This window comes from Nomia melanderi, chromosome 2 (genome assembly GCF_051020985.1).
Source record: "Nomia melanderi isolate GNS246 chromosome 2, iyNomMela1, whole genome shotgun sequence".
NCBI classification, from domain to species: domain Eukaryota; kingdom Metazoa; phylum Arthropoda; class Insecta; order Hymenoptera; family Halictidae; genus Nomia; species Nomia melanderi.
The window spans coordinates 17,150,381-17,178,178 of NC_135000.1; the positions used below are offsets into that span (position 1 = coordinate 17,150,381).

Below are 27,798 nucleotides of genomic sequence, written 5' to 3' on the forward strand. Positions count from 1 at the left end.
CCTGGAGGTAGAAACCTAATCAGTCCCATTAAACTTTTACTAATGGAGGAAAAAGTTGAAATTGCAATCCTCATTTACATCAATATTATGATCTCTAGGGAAGAATGGATAGGAACGGATTAAATAAAAGTTTCTTAGATGGAGAAACTTCGGGGAGTTACGGAAAACCGCCCATAAGCGGTCACAATACATTTACTAAAGCGGAAAGAAAGTTCTATGAATAAATGATTAATGGCTTGCAAGCGTTTACGTCAAGCGTTTGTGTCAGTTAATTTGTAGATACTTCACACAAAAATATTTTAACGTAGATTTCTTTTATAAAGACATATATTTTAAGCAAAATAAATTATTCTGAAATACTTTACTAATAACATTACAGAGATGTTAATAGTGAGTAAAATTTTCAGAAATATTGTATACATTCTACTTTTATTAAAAACAAATTTCTACTATTTTCATACAACCTATTTTGATTCACAGAAATAGGATATGTTTTCAAAGACATTTTCAAGTATTATAATTCTAGCTGTACGTGACACTTTATTGAGATTTAATTGAATTTTTAAATGTATTTGTACATTTATTTGTTTGTTTTTCTCTTTTGTAATGTAATAAAAGCGTTTTATTGTTGCCACCACTTAGTAATTCAAAATTCATACAATAATATTCCCTCATAAAATTATCATAAATCAATTTTAAATGTGCACGAAAAAAGAAACTCCAGTGATAAAATATTCATTTTGTGAGATCCATTATTTCACAGTGATCAAGTACAGACGACTGGATATCACTGCCTATGAAATGTCATTGTTTAAAGGAGAAATGAAAATACTGATACGTAGGCGTCACGCGAAACCGATTAGCTTAATTATCAATTAATTCGCGGGTAATTAAAGTTCGAATCAATAAAGCGGATAAAAGCTTCAGCCGTCATAAATTATCTAAGGAAACTATGCTCACGGGACCAACAACGATTTTATGCGCAACACGTTTCTGTGTTATGCGCAAAACTCTTCACCATTGGCATGTGAACTGTAATTCAGGACTGATTATATTGCAATTTATGTGACTGCTTAATGGAAAGGGAGTAGCCTGTGGGGAGGATCATACGAAATGCGAATGCACGTGGCGAAATTGCTGTTCAATACTAAATGTATGGCGCGCTGAAATGAGTTCGTTCGAATAGATAACGTAATAATAGGATATATAATAAATTAACTATAAATTGGATACGCGAAACAGGCGTATATTTTACTACGAACAACAGGCTTAAATTTCATGTTGTTTTAATCGTGAATTGATACGAATATCTTGTTATCTATTAATTCCGAATTTGTAGGCGCGAGCAATTGTGGTTAAATTTCTGGTTAGTCATAATTTTGAAATAATGGGAATTAAACGGTTAACCGCTAGTCGTGTGTGTACTGTGATTTGATTGTATTGTATAGGCGCTTTATATATGTCCATCAAAATCTTATATATTATAACTGAATTTTGTTCCACGGAATCTAGTTGTCATTATATTTTAACGAATTTAGTACGACCAGTGTGAATTAATATATTAATTTATCGCATACTATGATTTCGTATTAATAGGTACAACTTTTTAGCTGAAATCTTAAACTGATAACTAAGGAAGGTAAATAAATATAATGGTTGTATTTACTGCTGATCATATATTACTATTTCTTTTTAATTAATTTACTTAAGAACGTTTAGTCTAATTCTAGCTTAATATGATAATGTAGTATCTAGAATTTTTAGCGTAGGTTTAGGTATTTTTAAGAAGAATGAATGTAAGAATGAGTGTGAGTGAAGGACAGGCTGTAAAACGGTCGAGGGAAAGTGGCCTGCACTACATCACGGACCCAAGATTGCAGGGCCAGCTTCCTAGGGGTGCATCCGAGTGTTTGTAATGAGTGCGAGTGAAAAGAATGCTTGTGGGGGAGAGAATGGTTTTAAGAGAGTTGCGTTGACTAGAGAACAGAAAAGACCTATACACTGCAAGCTATATCGTTTCTATTTATTTGTATTTTATTCAATTATCTATTCCTGTGTTTTTAAAAAATAATACATATTTAAAAATACCATTAATACCACATAATTATATTTGATTAAAAGAACTTGGTAGATTTCATAGTTGATTATTTTATCGAATAAGATGTACTTCATAAACATTCCCATGTTCAGGTTTTACTTCAAAAAATATCTCAAACTTTCTTTGTTACTTAATACAATTCCATTCAATGCTTCGAGCTCATACGAGATAAAAAGCAGAAGTTCTGCCGTCACTACACTTTGATTTTTGGGAGAGAATGCCAGTGAGAGAGTGGTGGGAGCAGAGTCGTGTGTTGGCCTCCGTGGCATTGAATTGTATTTTTTACGTGTTGTCCGTGTTGATTCCATATTTTATTAAATACATATATTTATTCCTAGTTCTCGATTACTCAAGATCCATTCTTTCATTATCTATAATATAGTAACACTATAATAATTAATTTAAATGAAACGAATTAACATTGTTCATAAATTATTACATATTCATAATTTTTGTGTCCTAATTAAATAATTAGCTTCAGTATTTAAATAACATTAAAAAATCAACTGATAATTATTTTCCTATAATTTTATGTATTATATTGAAATATTGTATAAAAATTCAAACGTACATTTATGTATTTCTCATTAGAAAGTCCAACTAACTCATGAATGTTAATGCAGGAATGTCAAGGTCTCGCAGATGAACACGACAATGCGACTTTTCATAATTTATTTATTATAATTGTAAATCATTTAAGGGATAGTTACACAAATTGGAAACGTTAGTCGTACATTCAAGATTCTGACCCGCTCCAAAACGTTAACAGAACGATACATCCGTTCGCACATCCTCCGCGATATCGATTGTCATACACTTCATATAAACACTAAATTTAAAGTACCTAGATATCACTCCTTCCCATATATTCCACTTGAATCATCTCTACATAGATAATAGTAATATCAATTCAGCAACGTGTTTAATCCTCGGACGACGATGCTTGGATCTATTTCAACCCAGATTTTTAAAGACTCCTTTCATCTTCTCATCTCATCTATTCCTAACTTTCGTTCTCAGTTAATTATATCAGATTAAATAACAAGATCGATATTACAAATATTTTGTAAATGTATGTTCGATGAAATATCGAAACAAAAATAGTACGTAACAATTCGAATAGTCGAAAAAATCGCTGCTCGCGAGGTCGTTAAAAAACACCCGTCGTCGGAAAATTAACACAATCTTAGTCACCGATGCTTACAGTCAATTATAAACTTTCGTTTCGATCCCATAGTCGCGTCAGTCTTTCCAGTCGCGATAAGTTCCCGCTTCTATGGCAACGATATTCCTTATAATCCGATTCTTCGTCTCAGCATCGTTTGCCTCTCGAGATCGGGGAGGAGTCGAACTCGAAGAGTACACGGTTATTTATAGTACAGTGATATTTACAAGGTGCTTATAAACAAAATGTACTTACAATAAGAACATCGGTCGGTATTCGACGCACTCTCTCACGCGCATGCTCCTCAAATCATTTCTCAGTAGTCATACAAAAGTCTCGGTAATTTTGAGAAGCGACTCGTCACGGTACACGCGAGCTCGAGGCGTCCTCGTAAAACTGATCGGTGACGAACAAATCGATAAACCATTAGGCATATTACATCGGCTGATAACGAGTCCAATGGTTTTCATGAAATTAATATTCTTTTTCATAGAAATGTTTTCTATGCATATCAATATCGATTATAGTAATTTTTTTTCATTGTCAACAATTATTTTTATTTTTAAATGAAACCATATGTTATTTAGATATTTCTGTGACCGGTATTAGACGACTGTATTGAAAATAACTGTATAAAGTTGCAGATAATATGGAATCGCTAATCTTTGAGAAATTTTTGCAACTGAATGTGAAAATTCTTCTAGTGGAATGCGTTTTAAATTTCGAACTATTTCTTGTTCGTTATTGCTTATTGTGTGATCAAATATACTCATATTTATAGGTATGAATAAATATTTGTACAAACGGAAATAGATTTCGTGGACATTCTGTGATATTTTTTACTAATTTCAAACTCGCGGAGTTTCCTCGTTATAAGTGCAATGCGAACAGAAAATCTTTCCTCTCGGTTGCAATGCGCTCCGCTTTCGCCCGTTGAATTTTGCTTGAACGCTGATCAATTCAAGCGATCGAACGGTTTCGATAATACATACGATTTCTCGAAATGAAATGCTTCGAAGTTCCTTTCAATCGCGCTGCGTTCCCGCGCTATTTCCTCCGCCTGAATGCGAAAACTTCGCGCACTCCTGTTAAAGTTTTCTACCCCTTTGGTTTTGCACCGTGCGTCGATACGTTTGTTAGACGATCTTTGCGGGAACGATGGAACCCTTCCTACTTTATTTAAAAAAAAATAATTTTGTTTTTCAAAATGTTTTTACGTACTTTTGTTTAAAGTTGATTCAATATTCGCTAGAAAATTGTTGACGCTTTAATTTAATATATAATGAAAGAAAGACCAATTTATTGAGTGAATTGTTGGTGAAATTTGAGGAATTTTTATTTTGAAACTAGATGTGATTAATGTATAAATCATCTGAATAAATAATTTCTTATTTTACTGATATTATATTAATCTTAGTTCAAAATGATTACAAATTTGAATTATACAAAGGAAACGCACATGAGAATTTGTCAAAATGTTTCTATAAACTATACATTTAATAAAAATTAAATAAGTCATGAAGCAAAACCAGAACATGCAGTTCAACATGTATTGAAGTTGTAATTGCGTTGAATAATTTCACGAATCCATTATACTAATGAAACTCTACTAAAAGTAGAATGTCTGTAGAATATTCGAACAGATTTTAATGTGCAAGAGTACCCACATTAAAATGAAAATTCCAACGACATTTCCGTTTAACAATCACGACGATTATCCTTATGAAATAATCCTGCGAATGGTATTGAGATTTTACGCTATTAAAAAGGTTTTATTGCAAATGAAATGCTCTTTATTTAATTCGGAAAAAAGCTTTTAATAAAAAAACATGGAATTTTAAATAACTTTGATTAATTGATGCCTTACTGAATATAAACAGTTGCATGTTTCTTCTCAATCGACTGAAATAGTAAAAGAAACTAATATTTTTAATATTAAATAAGTTATGCTTAGATATTTTTACTTATATTATTTGGAATATGTATAACAAAACTTTAATTAAAAAGAAACTCGCAAACACATAGCAGTAATAATATTATAAAATTAGATTTTATATTTTCTTTGAATATAAAAATCTTCATGTGTACCAAAATAATTCAGTTTTCAAGAGCACAAGAACACGAGGCTATCAAACTAATACTAACGTTGATTGACAAATACCTTATACATAGTTTTCTTCCATAATCGAAGCAATTTTCTGAATCTCATGTAAATAATAATAAACGAACTTATTTAATAATTTCTAACGAAGATATCCGTTGTTTTCATGAATGTAAAATATAAAATTTGATATCAGTAGTCTAACTCTAGATTCATTAAATTAAGATAGCATATAATAAAGAGGAATATTCTCTACCAATTACATTGCATGTGTTCCTACCAAAAATTTGTTCGAATTTTACAATTGTTAGAGACACGTTGGATTTATGTAAATAGATCCTCGAGGATTCGGTCAGCCGAAGTCCTTTGCATTTCAGTGTGGTTCTAAGCCTTTAGGTCACGCGTTTCCTGTCTGGGAATCTCGTTTTCCAGCGTCACGATAAATCAACGTTGCTGTTCGTGCATTACAGAGGACACGGGGACACGCGTGCTCCCTTAACTTCACCGAAGAGATCCGTTTAACGCGAATTTACATTTCGGCCGCGAACTATGGGCTGACGACGACGCTGCGATCAGCACGTACCCTGCTCGGAAGCCGCTTCTCCTTGAATAATATCAGGCACTCCGCTTCGAATAAGTAACCCGAGGGCTCGGAAAAGGAAGCTGACGGACGGGACAATTTTTTCAACCAGTCCTGAAACGACGACGTTCGAGTCGTATACCGGTCAAAACGACTAACTCCAATTTTGAACATTTTCAAATTTTAACCCTTCGCAGACGTAAATTTTGTTGAAGTATTAAAAAACTTTTTCACGAAAAGCGATATTATACTTCGAATTTTTAAATATTAGAAAAGTAAATGGTAACTGACTTTTCGTTTTTTGAATAATGTTATTTATTTGTAACTTTTGAATTTAGTTATTCAAATCTGATGTTGGAAATATGATATTTATGCTTAAAGGGTTAGGGATAATTTCTTTGGCTTTTTATGTATTTATATTTATCAAATTTTTCTATTTGCCATTTCGCAGAGATGATTGCTTTGTCAAATGCATGGTTCGTTTATTATTTAAGTTTCTTCTGAATTTTTAGTGTATCAGATGATATTATTATTCTTGTAAGTTTTTGTACGAAAAAATTCATGAGACATAAAAAGAAACTTTTTCCTATAGAATATTATTAATTAAGGACAAACAAAAATGACGTGATTGCTTTCTATCTTGAAATTAATTTTTCTTTTATTTATCTACAAGTTTTGACCTGCATTAATTGGTGAAGTTGTTAATGGCAGTTATTCGTACTCCTTTTCTGGAGAAATTGAGATTTTAATTTAAATATTGAACCATGAGAATGCTGGACTAGATTTTTCGATGTTATTGATATACCATGAGTATAAGTAAAACTATAAAGGGTTAACAAGTGTAAAAAGAATTATTTACTCTTAGCATGAAGCATGTAATAAGTAAGCAAGAATTTCGTTTTTTTTTTAGTTTGTTATTTAAATGATAATAATCCATTTAGAAATTTATAGTGCTGTTTTCAATTATATTAACTGGCCGCTAGATGGTTCTGTACATTTTTTTTAATATTCTGTTTGCTTTCCTTTTTAAAATTCAATCAATATACCAGCGATGGATGTATACATTTTCTCGTCAAACTCAATATTCATTTCTAGGAAAATTAATTTTTCTGAGATCTTCCAATAATATTCGCTTTTGATCTTCATTTTTCTTCTTCGTTCTTCATAGAAATTTAATTTTCTTTCCTAAGCATTTAATTAAATTACTTTTCTCTACCAATTTTCAAATATTACTTAATATTTTCTAGGGGGAATTAAATATGTTGCTTAATACCTAAAGCAGAATTAATCTTTTAAAATTACTCAGTCTGAAACGTAATATAATATTCGAAATTGTACATAATATCTGTCGTATTACAAAATACAACTAATGGAACGAATGTAATTCGATAATTGATTAATCATTGTGGACGTGTAATTTTAAATGAATAGGATTTCTAACTGTACCAAATTGTGATTTAATGAATTATATTTCCGAGCCTCCTAATTACCCTTTTATTGATCGACATATAATAAATCGTCTTTGGTATAGCTTACATATTTCCTTAATAATGTACATAGTATGCACGAATAAATAATAATCAAGTGAATGTTAAACATTAAAGAAGAGTATCTTACAGATGAGATATAAAAAACCTGTGTCTATAAATTGACATCACTTGACAATTCATAGTAGTATAGTACTTATACGAAGAAGTAAACTCTTTAAAAAGTAATTAATGTTAATGTCAGGTTAACATATTACAACCTAACTATATGTCACTGATGATCTGACCGTGAATATTATACATACCAAAGTACAATTGCGATCAAATTTTGTTTTTAATTAAACTGAATATAATTCTTAATAAACAAAATGAATTATTTTTTATTAATTCGATAGTAAAAAACATAATTAACGAAGGAAAGAGTTGCAGAAATTATGAAAATGGGAATAATAAAAACGAAAACTAGTTTTCTCAATAAATTAAATATTAAAAGTAAATAATTTACTATAGTTTAAGGACATAAACTATGACGAATAAGATTCAAAATATATGCTCCTTGAAAAAGAAATTTCCTATTGAATAACATATGAATAGAAATTTTCAGATTAAAATTCAAAGATGATTTCAAATGTTCACAGTGACACATGAATAAATAGTGAAACATCAACATCAATATAAGCCACTAACTTATCGTAATCGTTAACGCTTAAGATTTATTTATAAAAACCGAATACTTGGTGCGTTGCGCAGTCTACAAACAATATCAACCCATTCACTCTCGAAACATCGACATACCGTAATTCATTAAATACATTATTACATTTCAATTTTATTTTGTTGAGCCAGTACCAATGGGATATATTGGACCCACGGTAAATTACTACGAATCGAGTATACATGTCCCACATCTGATTCCCTGTTTACGAAGAAAAAATAATTTTAATAATAATGTGAAATAAGGAGAAAAACTTGCTTGATCAAATTTAATATTTCTGTAAACCAATATGTATGTTTATATATATACAAAATGATTCTCCATGAAATAATTTATTTAATAAGATCAGAAAAAATTATTTATGTGTGAGTAACATAATTTTACTAATGACTCAATCTAGGAAAGAGTATTTAATATACATTGGTTTTATTTCACTGATTCATTCACAGTAGATCACGAATTTTTTGCATTTATAAATAAGGTAATGGAACAAATGACGAATACTTTTAAGAAAATCCAAATATTTAAAATATAAAACAGATACGAGTACCAAACGTAATAAGAACTATTATTAACAATAAATCTACTAATAAATTCAAACTCATCTAAACGTCAGTAGACGTTTAATAAAGTTTAATAATATTTTCATGTTGCGCTGTAACTCGAGAAACCATTCAATATTATAAACTAATAACCATTAGATTCAAAGTTTCGTAAATTCTACCATGCTAACTAAAATTTTTACGAACAAATAATTTTCCAACGATGAAATTTTGAAAATTTGAGGATTGAAAATTAGTAAAAAGAAACCTCTATCGACGTGCTATTAGTATAGTACCTGACCTTCAACGCAGAACTGAGGGAAAGAGAATTCCGATAGCGACGGAAGAAGGAATGGTTCAAAAACGTACACGAGCAAAAAAGAAAGAACTGAGTGCCAACATTCTTCCGGCAATTAGAATTTTCCAAGAGATCCGTGCGACTCGCAACAATCCCGCACGAGTGGCTTAATTAAGCCGGACCAATTAAAAACACGGCCACAACGGATTATTTCAGCACGGGAACTAATCAGTGGAACACCACAGCTCTCCTTCACTCTTCTCGAAGACGTCGAAATAATTGACTGACTCACTGAGGCACGACGAGCGCTCGAGAAACGCCTTTTCTAGCCCGTTATTCCGTATTTCATCTCCGCTATGAAGCTTTTTCGGAAAATTGATTTATGCTCGACGATCTATGATAATAGCTCCTTTATCATCTATTTTTACCCTCGAGCTTTTGTTACGTCTCTTGTTACGTGATGAATACAATTGCGGAGAATGATTTATTATACTTGGAATGTGCACTGTTGTATTCAGATTTTGTAAGTATTGCGTACTTTTTTTCGAGCGCTAATCAATTGAATAGTAACGATGTTTAATAATCTAACATGAGAAAATGATTGCGTTGAATAATTGATTATGTAAAATTTGATTATTCTTTAACTGATGTTATACCAATTTAGGTTTCATCAGTTGTTTCCAACTGTTTAATATAAAGAAAATTTTAATTAATCTGTTTTACGAACTAAATTTATGAAAATTGCAAAATCCTATAATGAATATTCGAGATTCTTTGGAAGGTTTCATTTTTGTATAACTTTTCATTTATATATGTTGCTGAAATAATTAATATATGCTTTAAAATTCATTTCAGCATTGTTTAAAATTGTTTTCAATTCAATAACATTTATTCTGGAAAGTCAAATGTGTTTGATTGTAATTAAAAATATAGAAGAAACATTTTCTCAATCTGCTGTGCAATATGCTAAAAGTTTATTGTATGAGCTCACATTATTCAATTTTCTTGTTTTCCAATTACTGATCATTTTCAATTAAACGAACCTTTGTATGTGTGATAAATAAAATCGTATTGTTTTTCACAGCAATATTATATAGTGTTATAACAGTCAGACAAATTGTGTTCATAAAATGTTCATAGAAAATGGAAGCCGTATGTATAAATAAATTATACCAAAAAATACGCTGTTATATAAAACTTTTTAAATAATTACTTTAGATGTAATATACTATTTCGTTTTCAATTTAAAACGAATTCTTTCGTATGTCAGTCTTATATAATTCATTTGTGGAAAATGCATCAAGATTACATCAAAAACTTAATTCGTGGAGAGTACTTGATGTAAGGAGAATCACGCAACTCAGTAAATTAACTTACATGCCATTTTTTATTCAAAGTTAAAACATAGCACATAATAATTAACGTGAATTGTTATGCAATCGAACGAATTTCATATTTTCATTCTTTGAGGAGTGCAGTAACAAATATAGAAACTTCAATTAGTAGGTATACATATTTCTTTTACTTTACCCTCACGTTTTGGTTTCGATTTATTCGTATCGATTTTACAGTATTACAATTTGCTTCACCTTTTTGTTAATGCTTATATAATTACAATTAATTTTTTGGGAAACAATCAGAGGCAGACTCTGTCAATCATCGTTACTGATTAATTAAACAAATTTTTTATGATATTTCGGCGACACGTCGCAAAGTTTCAGTGAGTCATCCAATCATCGAATATTAAATAAACAACCCTTAAATTATAAATACATTAATTATTCGTTACCTACGATAATGTTGCAATGAATGTGCAAAATTATAGTTAATAATAAGTAATGTACAAATCGGTTATTTTAATAGTATAAACTATTTTACAGATTAAATATAATGATCATGCGCGAGAACTAATGGCACTAGGAAACGTTCATCCATTTCTTTGAATTCAAACGAAAATTCAAACAATGGACAACAAATATAATAAATCCGCAAATGTACCGTCAGTTTTCGTAAACGACGTAATGCAATTAAAAATGTCTATCCTTGCACATGATCTTTGAGACATTATTCAATTTCTTACAAAATACTATTGTTATTTCCTCGCGTAACGTAAAAAAGAAACGTTAATTATTAAGTGAGTCTTGGAATCGAAGTTAATATCGAAACGTACGTGGAATCGATTCCGTGTACATATATCTTAAAATTAACACACGAACGATCAGACTGGACATTATTGTTTACAGGTTAACGATCGTGATCGACGAGACGAATACGTCTCGCATTACAACTACATAGGTACCTCAGAACGTTAATCACTCACGCCGATACAAGAATCAATCATAATAAAGGTAAATTTAAAAATAAAATTTATTATAATCTTGTTGTTATTTTTTAATGCTTCGCATTTAATAGTACCCAATAATTAGGATTGATTAACGAATGTCACATTTGTTAACAAGAAATTTCAACGTAATGTCAGCAATATGATTTATAATATTTATATGTCGAGATGAACATTTACAGTATATAAATGTCATTCTTCTTAATCAGTCCTTTTATATCACGTTTAGTTACCAAACAAAGTTAAATTACTCAAAGTCATTTAAATTTTACGACATACAGGATCCGTCGTAATAATCGATTGGTTTTAAAAGGTAAATGGAAATGTTATTAGAAAGTTTTTTAAAATCTATATCCAATAATCAGAAAGATTGATGTGTACATTTTAAGAATTTTTTATCATCGACTCATACATATTTAAGCAAATGCTAATTATAATGAATTAATTTATAGAAATTGGAATTACACACATAATTCATCCTTTTTGAAACGAGCCATTAAATTCAAAGTAAATAAATAATTTTTAAAAACTTAATTCGATTTCTTTATCGTATTTTTTAGACATTTCATGAAAAATGCGCTTGATAAAATATCACCATGAAGATTGTTATTGAAACAAATGATAGTAATAAATTAAACTATAACTACAGCTTTTAAAACAGTAGTACGATAATGCTTGCTAAAAGTCTCAAAATAATATATTCCATTCTTTCTAATTATTTAAAAAAATTTTTTAATAAAATCCACGTTTCTATAGTTTATTCTTCAAAACCGATCAATTATCAGTACAGTCCTGCTGAATTTTATAAAAAGAACTGAATATTATTGAATAAAAGATTCGAAAGGCGATATAGTAAATTTGCTAGCGTCGAAGATCCACTTCTATTAACGATCACGATCGGTTATAAGGATGTTGCTCCGAAGAATCTCAATCACACAGGATCGTGAAGTCGATTCGATGGCAGTATCGGTGTCTTTCGTCTACGAGACGTCCTTCGATTGTATTACACTCTCGGCAAAGATGCACGCGCTCTCTCGCTCGCTCACACATTCCGTTTCGTTTCCTTAACGTTACAGTAAATGACAGTTGTACCTATTTACAGCGTGATATACATACAGATCGTTTCTCTATAAAAGTCGTTTCATGGTGCGTTTCTGGTTTCTGCGTGTACACGCGATACAAAACCGCTGTAACTTCGTTGAGATCGACCGATTTCCTATTTCCTTAGTGTACGAGGTCGTTCATCAACCCTCTGATACCGATTTTTTGGTATCAGTACGGGAATTACAATCGAACAATTTTTCTTTCTGTATACTTTGCTATTTTATTATTTTTTTTTTATTTTTTGGTGTAGTTCCTTCTTACGAGGACAGACGTAAGGGACTGACATTATTCCAAGGATATCGATCGACCGTCGATTCGTGTCGTTCGAGCGAGTTGTTTTCGTTCGTATGTCGGACGCACCACCGATCTTTAGATCGCTGCCATTACTCCTGTGATTCTTGATCGAAAGAAACTTGTGCGATTCCGCTGAAAATTATTCTGAACGGTTCGAAGAGTGAACGTATCAGCGAACCTTGAAGTAATTAATTATGAACTTTGTGAATTACTCGTTGATTAATCATGGAATGGACAGAATGACACTTTCTATGAAAAAATTGTTCAATGAAATGAATTAACTGTTGCATATTTTATTTCGTTTTCTCGTGGTAAATAATAATGGATTTGTAAAAATTATAAAATATCAACAATACTACGTTGCTGTATACTTTTCATTAGTACATTTGTAGTAAATAAATTATTACAGTTAGTTAACTAATTATTTATTAAATGCAATTCTTCTGTTAAGAGATTACTGAAAATGCTGTCAGTGAATATAGTTACTAGGCGACATTGAGTAATTATTTACTAATTTGTTCCAATAAGTTTTAAAATGGTATAACCAAAATGAGCACATTCTTTTATTTTGTATTCTGGTTATTTACCAGACAACTAAATACGTACGAAAGAAGTATATATTTGTTGAATACTTTAAATCCTCTTCCAAAAAAATAAGATGTAATAATTATCTCGCATTTTAATTAATTTTATAAATCAGTTCTATTTTTCAATTAGTCTTGTTAGCGAGAAAAACACTACGAAATTTGTAATATAACATTATTATCGGATTCTTTATTATCGGCGCTTTGTGTTATCATGGGCGAGAATACATAAACCATCACAAGGTCGATGATATTCAGAAACGTGCTTAACAAAGAACCCGCTGTTTTTCTCATAGATTAGGCAGTAATTTTCTCCCAATTTGGCAGCAATAAATCTTCGATTGTACTGGAAGCACAATAGGATTCTTTATTGTTTCAAGTAACTTGTGTGGATATGTATTTTTCCATAAAAGAAATACAGAAACAAGATTCTTTAATTTTAAACTTGTGCGTATATAACTTAATGAAAATTATTTTGTAGTATGTATGCAGAATATCGATCTACTTCTATAGACATTGTCATTGTTATTACCGTTGAACGGGCAGTGTCAATTGATTTCAAGATCATATTATGTCATCACTGAAATGATTAGTTCCAAATAAAAAAACTTTCTCTTAGTTCAAAGTGAACGCCTGACTTACGAAAATAGAAGTGATTCTATTAAATGCAGACTTCCACGGAGCTACTTGTCACGTTACAAAAAATATCTAGTTTCTTGTATCTGAGCAACATCACCATCTTAAGTGTACAAGAAATTTAACTTGAAGTCAAATAAATTTCAGATGCCTGAAGTACGATTGAGAAAAGAATATAATCAACGTCAATTCCCTTTCACTTCTCCAAAAACTCCTCGTCGTCGTCCGAGAGTTTCATTCATCTATCGTAATCCAGTTACAATCGTATTTCTCCATCAAGTTCAACGTCTCGGGTGGTCACTTCCGGTACCGGATGCAGGACGAACGCTCCGCGCATTAAAAATCTTTAACTCTTCGTTCACGATCAACATACTTATATTCCTCTATCCCATAATCCAGCGCTACATAACTAGTACGTCTCTCGATTAAAAACAGTATTTCTCAATAATAACAGCATCTTCAACAACAATAATTTTCAATGTTCTCTTCTGCTCGCTCGGCCACCGAACAATTTATCGACGTGTTTCCCAACCCTGTTTCCCGTGAAATCTCGCGATCGTCAATCGGAACACCATGAAATCTCAGCGTCAGAATCGTATTTACAACCATCGCCGCTGCAACAGCTGTCTGCGAGATTCGTTCACTTCCGGTGTCGAACACAGGCACGCCTGAAACGATTTCCGCGAGAAATGTGCAGTTCGTTCATTGTCAACTTCAGCACTCGATACGTTTTAATCTACGAATTCCTGATCCTAATGACGTTTAATCGATTCGCCACTTCCGGCAACGAAGTGTTCAGCCACGAGATTACCATCCCGACTGTGAGAATCGAGAGTATCGTGATCCACTGGGTCTACGAGATTGAAAATAAACGTTCCTCTCCGCAATTGAAGTCCGTTCGCCTCGGAGACAAAGTATAAAAAACATCACCAACTGGTGCTAGTCTCCGGTACCAAGCGCGAGTGCCGGGATCCTTCTGTTCGACGGGACGACAATTGATCGACGAACGTAGTTTTACAGCGGCTCCGTACGGTGGTTGTCCTTCAGAAAATCTCGGCATCTCGAATTAAAAGCAGTACTTCCGCGTGCTCACTTCCGGTACCGGGCTCAAGGACGAGGGTCGTCCCTCGCGCGGGACAACCCCTTCCTCCTGTCAGCCGTAGTAGTAGCTTTTGGTGTTCAGGCTCCGCGGGTTCTCCGGGCGCAGGATCGTGTGCAGGCTGTCGGTGCCGACCATGTGGTTGCCCAGGTCCACCCTCACGCCCGTATTGGCTGCGTGGTGACCCGGTGGTGGGTGAATTGTGGTGGGCGATAAGGGTATCCTTGTGTCCGCGTAATAACGGTCCCCGTGGAGTCGCTCGGCCAATTGGGTCTCCGGAATTCTGGAAATAAATATGAGATTGAGATACATGTTCGAAATGTCTTGATCCAATGCGATGATTGTATTTCCCTAAATGTGACTTTATATATGGAAGTTGTGAGTCGTTGATTCGGTAGCTTGAAAATTTTAGTATTAAAAGTGTTGTGATTGAAAGCGATGATTGTATTTCCCTAAATGCAATTGTGACTTTGTATATGGTAGTTGCTAATCGTTGATTTGATAGCTTAGCAACTCCAGTATTAAAAATATAGATAGTTTACGTTATGGAGAATTCTTTAAAATGTGTTTCGCGGATAATGGTATGGATTGCTATTCGTAGATTTTATATCGAAAATGTGATCAGAATTTCCTTAGTGCATTTTGTTGAGGATGTAGTGGTAGCAGAGTTTTGTAAACTGAATTGCATCAGTGTTAACATTAGATTGAGATTAGATTGAAACGTGTAGGGCGAGTCACGAAGTTTTAGTACCTTAATATACTTCTGCATTGATTTTCGTACGAAGAAATGCTTTAAAGCGTAGTTGTAGATATGATACTAACTGTAAGAGGTCATATAATGGAATTAATGAATTCTTTGGTACTTTTTAGTAACATTAGTGTAAGTATTTTACAAATAATTACACATAATAAAGTTAGATGACATTTTGTACATGAAATGTTGGTTTTAAAATATAATTAAGAACAAATGTTTACTCTATTGACAAATTAATTTGAATTGTGTGCAAAGATTAATACGTACAAAGTAATGAAGTAATTAATCAATTACTGAATAATTAATCACTGACGGAAATAATTATGTACTTTTGAGTCACCTCTCGTTTTTCTTACATTGTTATGCCGATTATGCTATGTCATTCCGTTGAGAAATAAGATTTATAGCCGTCGAGAGGAGTACAGAGGCAATAGCCTATAATCTCCAGATGTCGGAGTGCGATTCATCGTACCATCAAAAGTGGTGCTGGGAACAAAGTGCTCTCTTAAAATCAGGGCTTCAAATATAGAAGGGTTGACTCCTCTGGTTGGAAAAAACAGATCTTTCGGGCATTTTGATGCAAACATAAATTGGATATTAATAAGATCGTTTCATTTCACAATTTCCTATTATTTGTCAGTGTAATTATTATATTTAAAGGAGAAAATCTGCATTTATAGGTAACTAAACATCTATGGAGAATACCCATTTAATATTAAATTGAGGAAAAAGCTTGTCATTTCCATTATTGCTCGCAAAAAGGTTTTGATGATTATATTAAAGAAAGGTGGTAAAAGCTTCCTGTAATTGTAAGTCCGAACAAAAAAATATATAATAATATTTATACGGGTTTTTTAAATTATGAAACGTAAAGAGAGTTTTCAATAAAACGAAATATATTCTGTTTGAATTTATAATTAGAAATTAAGTATTAAAGGTAGAGAAAATGGCTAAACATATTATACTTGAAATAGTTATTAAGTAGGGAACCTACCGTGTATCTTGCATCGGAACTGGCACTGGCGTTGTGAGATCAATATCAGCATCGATCTCCGAAATATCGTCGGTGAATCCATTGGGAAGTGCCTCGTTGTTAGCATGGAACTTCGCGTCTCTCTTTGCGCGATGACGGCTGACCAGGAGACGGCCAATCACCAAGCCCAAAAAAATTAGAATACCGGCGGTGACCGATACTATGATATAGAGGTAGAACTTTTCTTGATTTTCTGTCGAAAGTAAAACAACGAATTAAATTAACTAACATTTCATGGCGCATATCGCGATGGCGAACAACTGACTACGAATTGAGTTAAAACCTAAAACATTCTATGAATCGCGAGAGCCTCAAATCGCATGCAAAACTACTATAAATATCTGCCACTGGAGAAAATGCAATGCCAAACACAGTGCCCAGCTCGCTGGACTGCAAACCATGGAAATTAATCACGCTTCGAGCACACGGATGCACCCTACTATACATTCCTTCAGTAATCTACATAAAAAAAAACGTAGAGTTAGCATGGTATTCGCGTTTTTTTTCTGTAGCATAAGCCACTTCATGAGTGTTCAATTAATTTACTTACTAAATTTTACTCTCCAGTGTTAAAAGTCAATCGACAAATACGTATATTTCGTTTTCAATATTCGATATGTAAGGTAGTTGTGTTATCCACAACTGAATTCAGAAGCTTTAAATTAATTCGCTGTAGGTACACTGTCGGTAGCAGATAAAGTGTCGATTGCGAGTAATTTTTTAGTAGTTAATAAGAGCGAAACCTGTATTTACCGACGTCGAGTCGATAAAAGAAGGTTCAGAGAGATTTATCGACTGATCCTAAGGCAGATCGACATTGAAACGGCTTAGTACTTACTCGATATGAACGAATATGCATTGATCCATTCATTGATATATCCAACAACGACACGATCCTCTTCGGGAAAGGCGTAGACTACTGTCGTACAATTAACCGGTGATGTCGTACTGGTGGTAACGTCACTAGCAATATCATCCACGTTGTTCCCAAACATTCCCATCCCTTGAATAACCGTGGGCGTTAGGGACAAGTCTTTCGCTCCTACACCGAGCGATTTATAGTTGCTCGATTGTGTGTCCACTGTGTAGACGCGAGAAACAAGTGAATTCAGGCAAGTGGTGAAGAAGGGAAAATTGCGACTTGAACGTAGTGATGGGAACAATTCTCAGTAGGACACCATTTCGCAAGAAATGTATAAATATTATAAATAGATAATTACAAAGACAGTTTGAAGCGTCGAATATCCTCTATTTAGATAATTGTAAGAGTAATTTTTCCTTGATACGAGAAAATTCATAATAATTTTAATTAATTGTATTTCACGTGGAGCAACAAGTACAAAAAGAAAGGCAGTTTCTATTACATAAATAAATTTATAAAAAAAGTGTCCCGTGAAATAATTATATGAATTGTGTAGAATGAATGCTGCATAGGAAAGTGAGCCTACAATTTTTTAACAATATCCTATTGTGCAAGAGTATCATTTCCTTTACAAGAGAATCAATATACGACGTTGATCTAATAGTGAATTTACCGATAAATCCCATCACTACTCGCGCATCCGCTCAAATGAGTTGTAGAGAAGGTGAGAACGCAATGTACAGACCGGTGCCAATAATCCACACTCACCGGTTCCCGCCCTTGTTATTTACAATAAGCGAAGGTCGAGGGTGATTATTTAAACAGACGACAGACGAATTCAATGAACTGATTTGTCGCGCGTAGATTTATCGTTGACAACGCCGCATTAGTGAAATGACAACGAACACATAAATATTACTATGTACAGTCCGATGCTAAACACGGCTCGCAATAACTTTACCGGCAAGTATGTGAAATATGTGGGCTACGGTTAATTTATTTTACAGATAGCGTATAGTTGCGCAGGCGACAGTGAATTATTTGCAGCCGCGTTTATGTACAGAGTATTGGCAATAAAGTGATGCATAATCCTCCACCAAATTGCATTCGTGTCGTTATTACAAAAATTCCTGAATAATCAGATGCAGTGCTGATTATAAAGAATGCAGAAAATCTGTTACGACAGAAATGTATCGAAACCGGGTTAACGATGAATTTCGGTTACAAATTGAAGTGTTGTTCAGATTGATGCTCAATGTTCCTAGGCCACTTGAAACGAAATGGTAATGTGCTTCGTAATTTAAGTACTCCATTAAAGTTTAATTGAAAGACATTATCCAATACCGATTTAATTTGCAATTTGAATAGATAGGAAATTGTACGGTTTCGTTTGGTATTTGATTGTGACTTATGGTCGGAACTGAAATTAAATTTAAAACTGACGCCCGCGGTAATTCATCAATATTATTGATCACCAACGAGTGGAAGATCGTTTGATTACACGGTAAGCGCGTACGAACACTAGTACAGGCATGTGATAAACAACAGTATGAGACCGATAATGAAGGACTATCTACATGAATACAAATGTACATTACAGAATTGGTAGAATAAAAATAATAAATATCTTTTATAGACTTCTATGATAACAGAATATTTATAATTCTACTAAAAATTAATAACTGAATAAAAACGAAAAGAATTAGAAGAAATAACCTCTATTTCATTTAAATTTTTCTACAAAAATTCAGAAAGCTTGCAGCAAGGTTGTGAAATATTAATTTCACTTCAACCATCAAACGGCTCTCAGTATTAAAATATTAATTTAACAGTTAAAGGGTCGATGTTTAATATTCCATAACAAGCTGAAATGTTCTAGATTCATTTACCGCGTTGCGTAACACGTTGAAAGATGGATAGGTTGCTTCTAAAATAATGGAAATTCGGATCGAAGCGTGTCAGGACCGTCGATAGCCGCTGATATGTCATTCACCCCGTGTTTTTACGGATCAGTGGATCCGCAAAGGAGATACTGATACTCTGTACTTCCGACAGGTTCTCTGAGCTCAGACAGCCGGCGGACGGATATTTTTCAGCGTAGAGAGGTGCCGCCCCCGTTGAATGCCAATAGGAATGGAAATTCGGAGTTCGTATATTATAGATCGGACGGGGTGCGCGAAGCTTCGTCACTCATGCCAGAGGAATACGCGAACTACGTGTCGTAATCGGTATGCATTGTGTCGTTGTTACGTCGAACTTGTGCGAAAATGTCTGCCGATGTTAGACATTTCGTATGCACGCAAAGGAAAATCTCGAAAATGGGCAAATTTTGAAACTCATCGTGGAATTCGTATTTTCAGTTAATATATCCTGTTCAACAAGGTACAGAATAATGTTCTTGTATTTATATAACATACAAAGAATTTAAGACAACGATGAAACAGTAAATTTTATAAAATTTTATGAGGTATTGTATTATATTCAATCTACTGAATATAAAAATATGCGAAATAAAATAAATCCTGAAAACTTTTGCTAAATGTTTTTAATTCGATAGTTTGATCAGATTTTGTGAGTTTTTAAAAGTTTATAGAGAAACGAATTAGTAATATCAAGTAGTTACTTTTTTCTATGTTTTGGTTATTTAGGATGGAAACATCCTTTAAAAAGTAATGCATGTTTCTTTGTTGTGCTATATACATTAAAAGTACAACAGATGCTAAGAAAATTACTAAAATAAAGATTTTAATACCCACTGGTTTATGTCCCACAGAACTTTCTACTCAAATTGTTTAAAACTTCTATTTAGATGAAAGTTTATTAAACGTAGGAAACTATTCAATTTTGATTATAATGATGTTTTTTGTAATTTTTAAATTTCTCTGTACAAATTTCCTGGTGAGTATTAAAATACAATTGAATCCATTAGTAAAATAATATACACTTTTGGTCTTCTTTAGAATAATATAAAGCTGTTAATAAGTTGATTCCAAGTATGGAGTTTGATTACAAGAAATAATGTAAATATTACGACTTACAATTCTTACAGGTAACTTTGAATTCCTGATGACCTTCTTATTCCTGATTATCTGATTAAGAAAACTAAGGCACTTTAAACGTGGTTCTTGAAGAGAACTCTTCCGAGACACTGGATTTACATAAACAGAACTGCTAAGCGTCGTGATTCTGTCGACACGATGGAATTTCTGCGAGAATCAGCAAATCAGGTATCACGAAATCTCGAATCAACATTGACATTATAAAGAAACACAAAATGATTATAACTCAATTTAACAGGCTTTTTAAGTTTTCAAAGAAATACTTCTTAACTATTTATTTATATTGTACTTACATTTGTAAACGAATAGCTCAGAATAATTGAGTTCTAGCTACTAATTGTGAATTTTCCAGAAAAAAAACTTGTGTGAAATGTATTTGAATTAATAAAACATTACCGTTACAATTACTAAAATTAATAATTAATAATGTTTAAAAGTATTAATAACATTATAATATTAGTATTTACTTGATCTAAGAACATTTCATAAAAACTTTTTTTCTCGAAAATTTAGAAATATGGTTAGACTACTACATTCTGAATAATTCATATCTAGGATGATAAGTAGAATAAATTTGACAATTGGCATTCGAAGTTTCACAACTTGCAAATGAGGAAATATGAATAACCTACGTTTGAAACATTTCAATTTATTTGTTAGTTCAATTAATCCAATTTTCATTTATACAATTTTGTCAGAATCGTGATATATTTGAATATTTCAATTTATTGCGTTTAAACAAAAACAGTCCAACAAAAAATTTAAAAATTTGATATTCCGTTACAAGCGCCTGTGTAACTTACGACCCATTCAATTAAGAACGATTTTTATATTTGTACAATTCATGTTTCCTATTTCACTAAATGTTTGTTGAAGTAACAATCCAATGATCACGTAAACAAATATTTACCGACAGCGTTAGTCAAATTAATGTGGACAATTAGAGAGTTCATATATCGAGATAAAAAGAAAACAAATATTGCGTACGATACTCATGCAATTTCCTACGAACGTGCACATTTATATACATTTATTTATACATGCATTCAAGTGGCGTGCAATAAAATCATTTTTACAAAACCGGCATTTAGACAAATCCATGAATTTAGCGGTGTAAAAGATGCAGCAACAAATTATAATTACATTCTTTAACGTCGTTAATCTACGAACGAAGACAAATGCTTGTCGAAAGGTATTTATCGAATTGTGACACGGTATAATATTGATGAATGACCATGAATAATGACGTCATAGTTAATACTCTGAAATATACATGGACCAATAGTGATTTAGTAATTAGTATTCACGAGTTTGCTGAATACCGGAATAGCAGGAAACACATGTATACAGGTACATAGAAACTCTTATAATTTTACATATACACCAGGACAGACACGTGACAACGCATTTATATGTATATATACGTGTTTCTTTATCTTAAATAATATTCTCGGATTATTTTTGGAATACAATATCTACTAGTATATAATATTGTAGGTAAACTATTGTGAAATCACTTTTTCAGGATAGAAAAAATCCATCGCCATTTTAACTTTTATTTTTTTATTAATTATTTTTAAATTTCTCAGAATTTCTATTTTTAGAATTTTTTCTTAGTGTAGTATTTAACTATAAATTAGTTAATCTTTTATATTCTGCATTATGTAATTCTCTTTTATTCTACATAACTGTTGTATAAATACTGTTTACAAACAGGAAAAAGTAGATGCATGCAATGGCTCTGTAAATTAACTCAAGTTAAAAATAAATTTAATCACATTTGGTTCGTAGCAGCGTTTTAACAAAAGTAGTACATTAAAGTAAGTACCTTCAGGGCATAAAGAGTTAAGTATCAATTTAGGTTAATGAAAGAAAGTGAAGTGTAGCACTTTGACAGTGAGTAACTATAAAAATAATGTATAGTCCTGAAATTTTCAAATAAAATTCTTCTATATTTTATCATCGGTTTTCCAAGAAAAAAGATACAAATGGACATTCGAATTTTTAGATTATCGACCTTGACAGATGTAAATGAATACTAATTTCTATACTCTTTCTTTTTTTATTATCCAACCTGCAAATATGTTCGTATTTAAAAAATAAACAATTTTGTAAATCTCGATAAAAATTACGTTCGGTGCAATGTATGTAGATATTAACACTAGAACTACCAGACGGGTCAAAATTGCCTGTTTATAATTTTTTCTTTTACAATTATTCAAAAGATAACGAATGATTGCGCGAGAAATTACTATAGATATTATTTTCATTATATGCAAACACTAAATTAGAAATTTTGTCACTTTACTTAACATTTTTAGAGTTTCAATGAAAAAAATTAGAAAAAGGCGATCCAATTGATTGATAGTTCTAGTGTAAATACCGAATTAATGTTATAGTAGACATTATTAAATGACTTTTCTGAACGTTTTCTACTGATGTGCGCAGTGTAATATACGCGCATGAATGGTAGAGCTGTGCAGAAAAAGGATACCTGCATAATAGTCCGCCGTTCAATTGATTCAGTTTAATCGCGCCTGGTACGTGCGGATATCGGCGACGGAACCATCTGTATTAGGTATGCTGTTGCATTGACGATTGTTCCGTCACAGATTGGTCTATCGGCGAGCGATCCACTATCGATACAGAGGAACACTACAGAGCCAATCTAAACCTGATTAGATCCATACGAATTGCTTTGGAAATCTCGACATCTAAGTACATGGGTTTGCGAGAACGATCAATGTAAGCGTTTGAAGTATATAATGTATGCATGTTTAAACAGTTTTTGTTGTCATTTGCATGGATTAACGTACTTTGGATTCAATTCATTATAGGATTTTCAGATATTAGATGATTACAAAGATTTTTACATATATAAAACATTTAATTATCAAAAGAAAAATTGGAACGTCGTATAAAATAATTAAAATTTTTATTTCACTTTTAATTTTGTTCAGTACTTGTTAATAAATGTCACAAATTAAGCTGAAAAGGAATATACTATATTGTTATCCACGGTGTAATTCAACCATATGTGTTAAATAAATAAAAATTGATAACACGAACGGTGTGAAGCTCTACTAAATTTATTAAGTTGCCATGACTGTGGCTTATTATCGTACGATCGTAAACTGGGTCATTTAATTGTTAATAATCGTATTTATTGCATAGTTGTATCAGATTTTAATAGCAGTTTTATTACGTTGGAATTTATGGAATCTGTTTGATTGATCACCCATAATTTTCTTTCATTCAAAGTTAATTAAATACTCGATATCTCGTTAACGTGATAATTAATTAATACAGAATTCCGAAAGATGAATACGTACAATTAACATTCGTGGCTTATCAAACAAACCTTTAAACACTTCCGCATTTACGAGCTGCCACACAGACACTATTCATTTTATACCGATTATGTCGCCTATCTGATGCATTAATAATTTTGCAGACAATGTATCTTGTAGGTTATTAATACTCTTGCAAAAAATTTTAATTTCCTTCCTCACCTACGAAACATTTTTGTTAATACATACAGAGGAATGATAAAGTTAAAATTATTCATTTATATTTATTCAAAACTACATCTTCTGGGAGAAACGAAGGTTCCCTTTCTTTTAAACGGAACTGGTATGATATAATAAAACAATTTCAAAAGAAAAATCTTAGAAGTAGTAAGAAAATATTCTAAATAACGTAATAAACTCAAAGAATAGTAAATTTCACTATTCCAACTTTTTTGCATAAACCGAAAATATTATAAACATCCTTCTACTTTTTAATAATACTCAGTTTCCTATTGCAGACGCGGAACAATCATTCACACGAAACTGGAAATAAATTCAACTCAAGATTCCTCAAATCCCGTTCTCTCAACGTTATAACAATGTTTCCTGAAAAATCCTCTCCGGGAGGAACGCCCCGGCAATGATAAGACCCAAGCATTCCGCCCTTCAACTCAGAGCAAAGAGAAAGTAATTAAGTTTGAAAGAAGAAACGTATTTAAAACTAACGAGTAACTTTTCCACGATGAAAGCATATTTTCCAGCGTTCTTCGGGGAAAACGTGGGACGAGATTTCTTGTTTCTTGCTTCGAAATTAAGAGTTACAAGTTGAATGGACAATTCCGGGTGGGCGTTTCCCGTTCGCCGAAAGAAATCTTAGTTGCAACACGTTTGCCGTCGCTACTCCGTGAAGTTTATCGGCAGGCTTGACCCTTATTGCAACAATATGCAACTTCTGACCCCCTAGGAGGATCGGCCGAGCACACGGTAGGAGGCCGGCGGCTTGCGAACTTCTGCTGAACGCTTCGTAAACCAAGTTACTCTCAGGTTGCGCCGGTTAGTTAATAACTTTTCTTTTCTGTTAAACGTCGCTGAGCGAATGCCGGCCCATGACACGGATAGAGCAATCTTGTGTCATCGTTAAAAGCAGTTTACGGACGATTTGAACCGGCCGGAACTTTTTCGTTTTAATGAAAGTGCTGCGATATTTAAGAGGATTACGTAAATTATGCTTTGGCCGGCGTGATCTTAATAATTGGAGGATTACTTTAGGAAGCTGCAGTGTACGACTTATTAAACTCCCCCGGAAATTGATTCCTTCAAGTGACAGTTAAGCGTTAATTGGGCATTCTGCCTTCCTAGAATTTAGCAATCTCTTTTGGGGGTTAGAGTTGGGGAATTCAATGGATTAGTAATTTATGCGCAGGATTTTGTTAAGAGATTTTTGTGATATTAATATGTATTATCGATAAAGTAACACTAGGTTTACGGAACCCCTGAATTTGACACACATTGAATTTTATAAATATTATTTGTTAAATGTTTATGTCGATTTTTATTGATTCAATTACACGAATACGTATGTATTTTTCAATCCTTAACTTCTGAGATCTAAATAAACAACTATTAATCGCTCTAGGAATAATAGAAAAAACTGTACAATAAATATCAGTAAACTTAGTGTTAAGTATATTATGCGTTCATAGTTCATTGGATTGCTTTTAATACAAGGTTTAAATTAGGTGAAGACATAAAGCTATAAAGGAACCAGAAGATTTTGAGACATTATGTTATGTTGATGTAATATTGTTTAGTGCGTATTCCTAAAATCATAATGGTAATATTACGAACTGTATTCAAATATATGATATTTTTCTTTTAATTGAACGGAACACTGGATAAATCAGTGGCATATGTGTATTATTAATAAATTACGGATTTCCAAAGAATTTTACAGATTTCTTTACTAAATTTTCAAAAGTTCTAAAAAGTAAAGAATTGTTTATGGTACAAAGAAAATAAGAATATCACAAATATTTGTTAATGTACACCTTTTCTTCTATTATACAAATTTTCAAATGCTATAAAGGTATACATATTCGCAGTCCAATCGTAAGTACAAACGAAGGGAAAATAAAAGCAACTGAATATTTGAGAACCTAAAATGCCTTTAAGAGGATTACGGATATTGTAATTCTCTGGCTATATAACCCGTCATGTAATTGGAAGCTTATCGCTTTGGTATACATTATTGAATAGTACTAATTGAGAATAACTATAATAATCTTTAAATGAACGATAATATTCAATTAAATATTGACGTGATCGCAAAGCGACGAAATAATTACGTAAGAATGATTATAAACACTATTTGCAAATAATTAGATCCATAATATATATGTTTAATTTAAAAATTTAATATATATAAAAGAATCTATTTCAGAATCTTCTTTGTGTAAATATTTTATTGAACATATATTTGGATATGTACCTATCGGTGAATAATCTATAATTATTATTTAATAAATCGTTAACATAAGTAAGCTTTGAAAAAAAGGATATATTTTTAGTAAAGTTCCATATATTGAAAAAAATGTGTATAAAAAATTTGATTGCATGATGACGAATGTAAAATATTTCACTGGTTTCGAACTTAACTCCGCAACATTGATTATAATGGTTATCTGCACTGATTGGTCAATTCAATGACGAGCAGGGCATTTGTTGACAGGTTATAGAGTGAATCAATGTGTGGAAATTTGGTAGATGATGGCTGTCTAATCGGAATTGGATTACACGAACATCGTATCAGTATCCTCTCATTACGAACGTTGAACTATCTCTAGTTTAATCTGTAACATGACATCCATCACACTCTTAATTGATTGTGACTCCATTACAATTCAGAGCAATTAACAAGCATCATTAATAAACTATTATTTTAATCAATGATATCGAGTATCCTATGAATAAGCAAAGACTTCCTAATATCTCCTTCGTTTTTATAATTACTAACAATTTCCTGCAATTCTTTTTTGACGATGACTATCACAGTTTCATTACGAATATTTTTATCAGATTATAAACATATTCTGAAATAATAACTCTATCGACTTTAATGACAATTTTGACTTTATGCATTAATATTTATCTCCAGCGCATGAATATCAAAGCCTGTCGCGTTGTACATCCTTTATTATACGTAATTAAGTAGAATGTAATATTGAAAAAGTAACATGCATATACATGTCCTCCTTATTTACAGGTCAAATTTTTCACGGCCAAAATGCATTTCACGTATTTTGATAACACACACATTGAGTAACCTGAAATTGTTAAACGAATTCTTTCAAAATCACTTTTAAAGCGACAGCATTTCGATCGCATTGGTTAAAAAGTAGAATTTTTTAAAAATGTACAGTTTCCAAATTTTTTTTCTCTAAACGAAAATTTCAAATATAACAAATGTTTTCATACTATTACGTATGTATAATATAAAATTTTGAACATTTTACAAAATTTACTGAGTTTGTTTTAAAATAAATTTCTAGAAGGTTTCATTAACAAACAACAAAGACCCTCGAATGTAAAATACTAGTAAAAAAAAGTAATTCTATAAATAAATAGAAAAAAAGAATATGTTTATATTCTTTACTAAGATTCAACTAATAATCCGTAAAGGAGAAACTCTATAATTTAATTCTGAAAGTACAATTTTTAAATCATACGTACAGAATATACAAGAACAATCTTGAACGT

The 27,798-nt window shown here is 32.1% G+C and overlaps 1 protein-coding gene across 7 annotated transcripts in view; it reads right to left on the reverse strand.

Annotated features, from left to right (window-relative positions):
• Positions 1-2,431: 2,431 nt before the first annotated feature.
• The window catches only part of LOC116433584 (uncharacterized), a 410,336-nt gene continuing 384,969 nt past the window's right edge, over positions 2,432-27,798 (reverse strand). For 3 of the 7 annotated variants that reach the window (XM_076374507.1, XM_076374508.1, XM_076374506.1), the window contains exons 7-9: positions 17,670-17,912; positions 16,793-17,024; positions 2,814-15,327 (exon numbers count right to left, since the gene is read on the reverse strand). In XM_076374507.1, coding sequence (XP_076230622.1) covers positions 15,099-15,327; positions 16,793-17,024; positions 17,670-17,912 — 704 coding nt within the window. In that variant the 3' untranslated portion in view covers positions 2,814-15,098. Of the gene's footprint in view, positions 2,470-2,813; positions 15,328-16,154; positions 16,285-16,792; positions 17,025-17,669; positions 17,913-27,798 lie in introns of those variants that run through there. The other 4 variants (XR_013001492.1, XM_076374510.1, XM_076374509.1 and 1 more) reach the window with 4 other exon arrangements.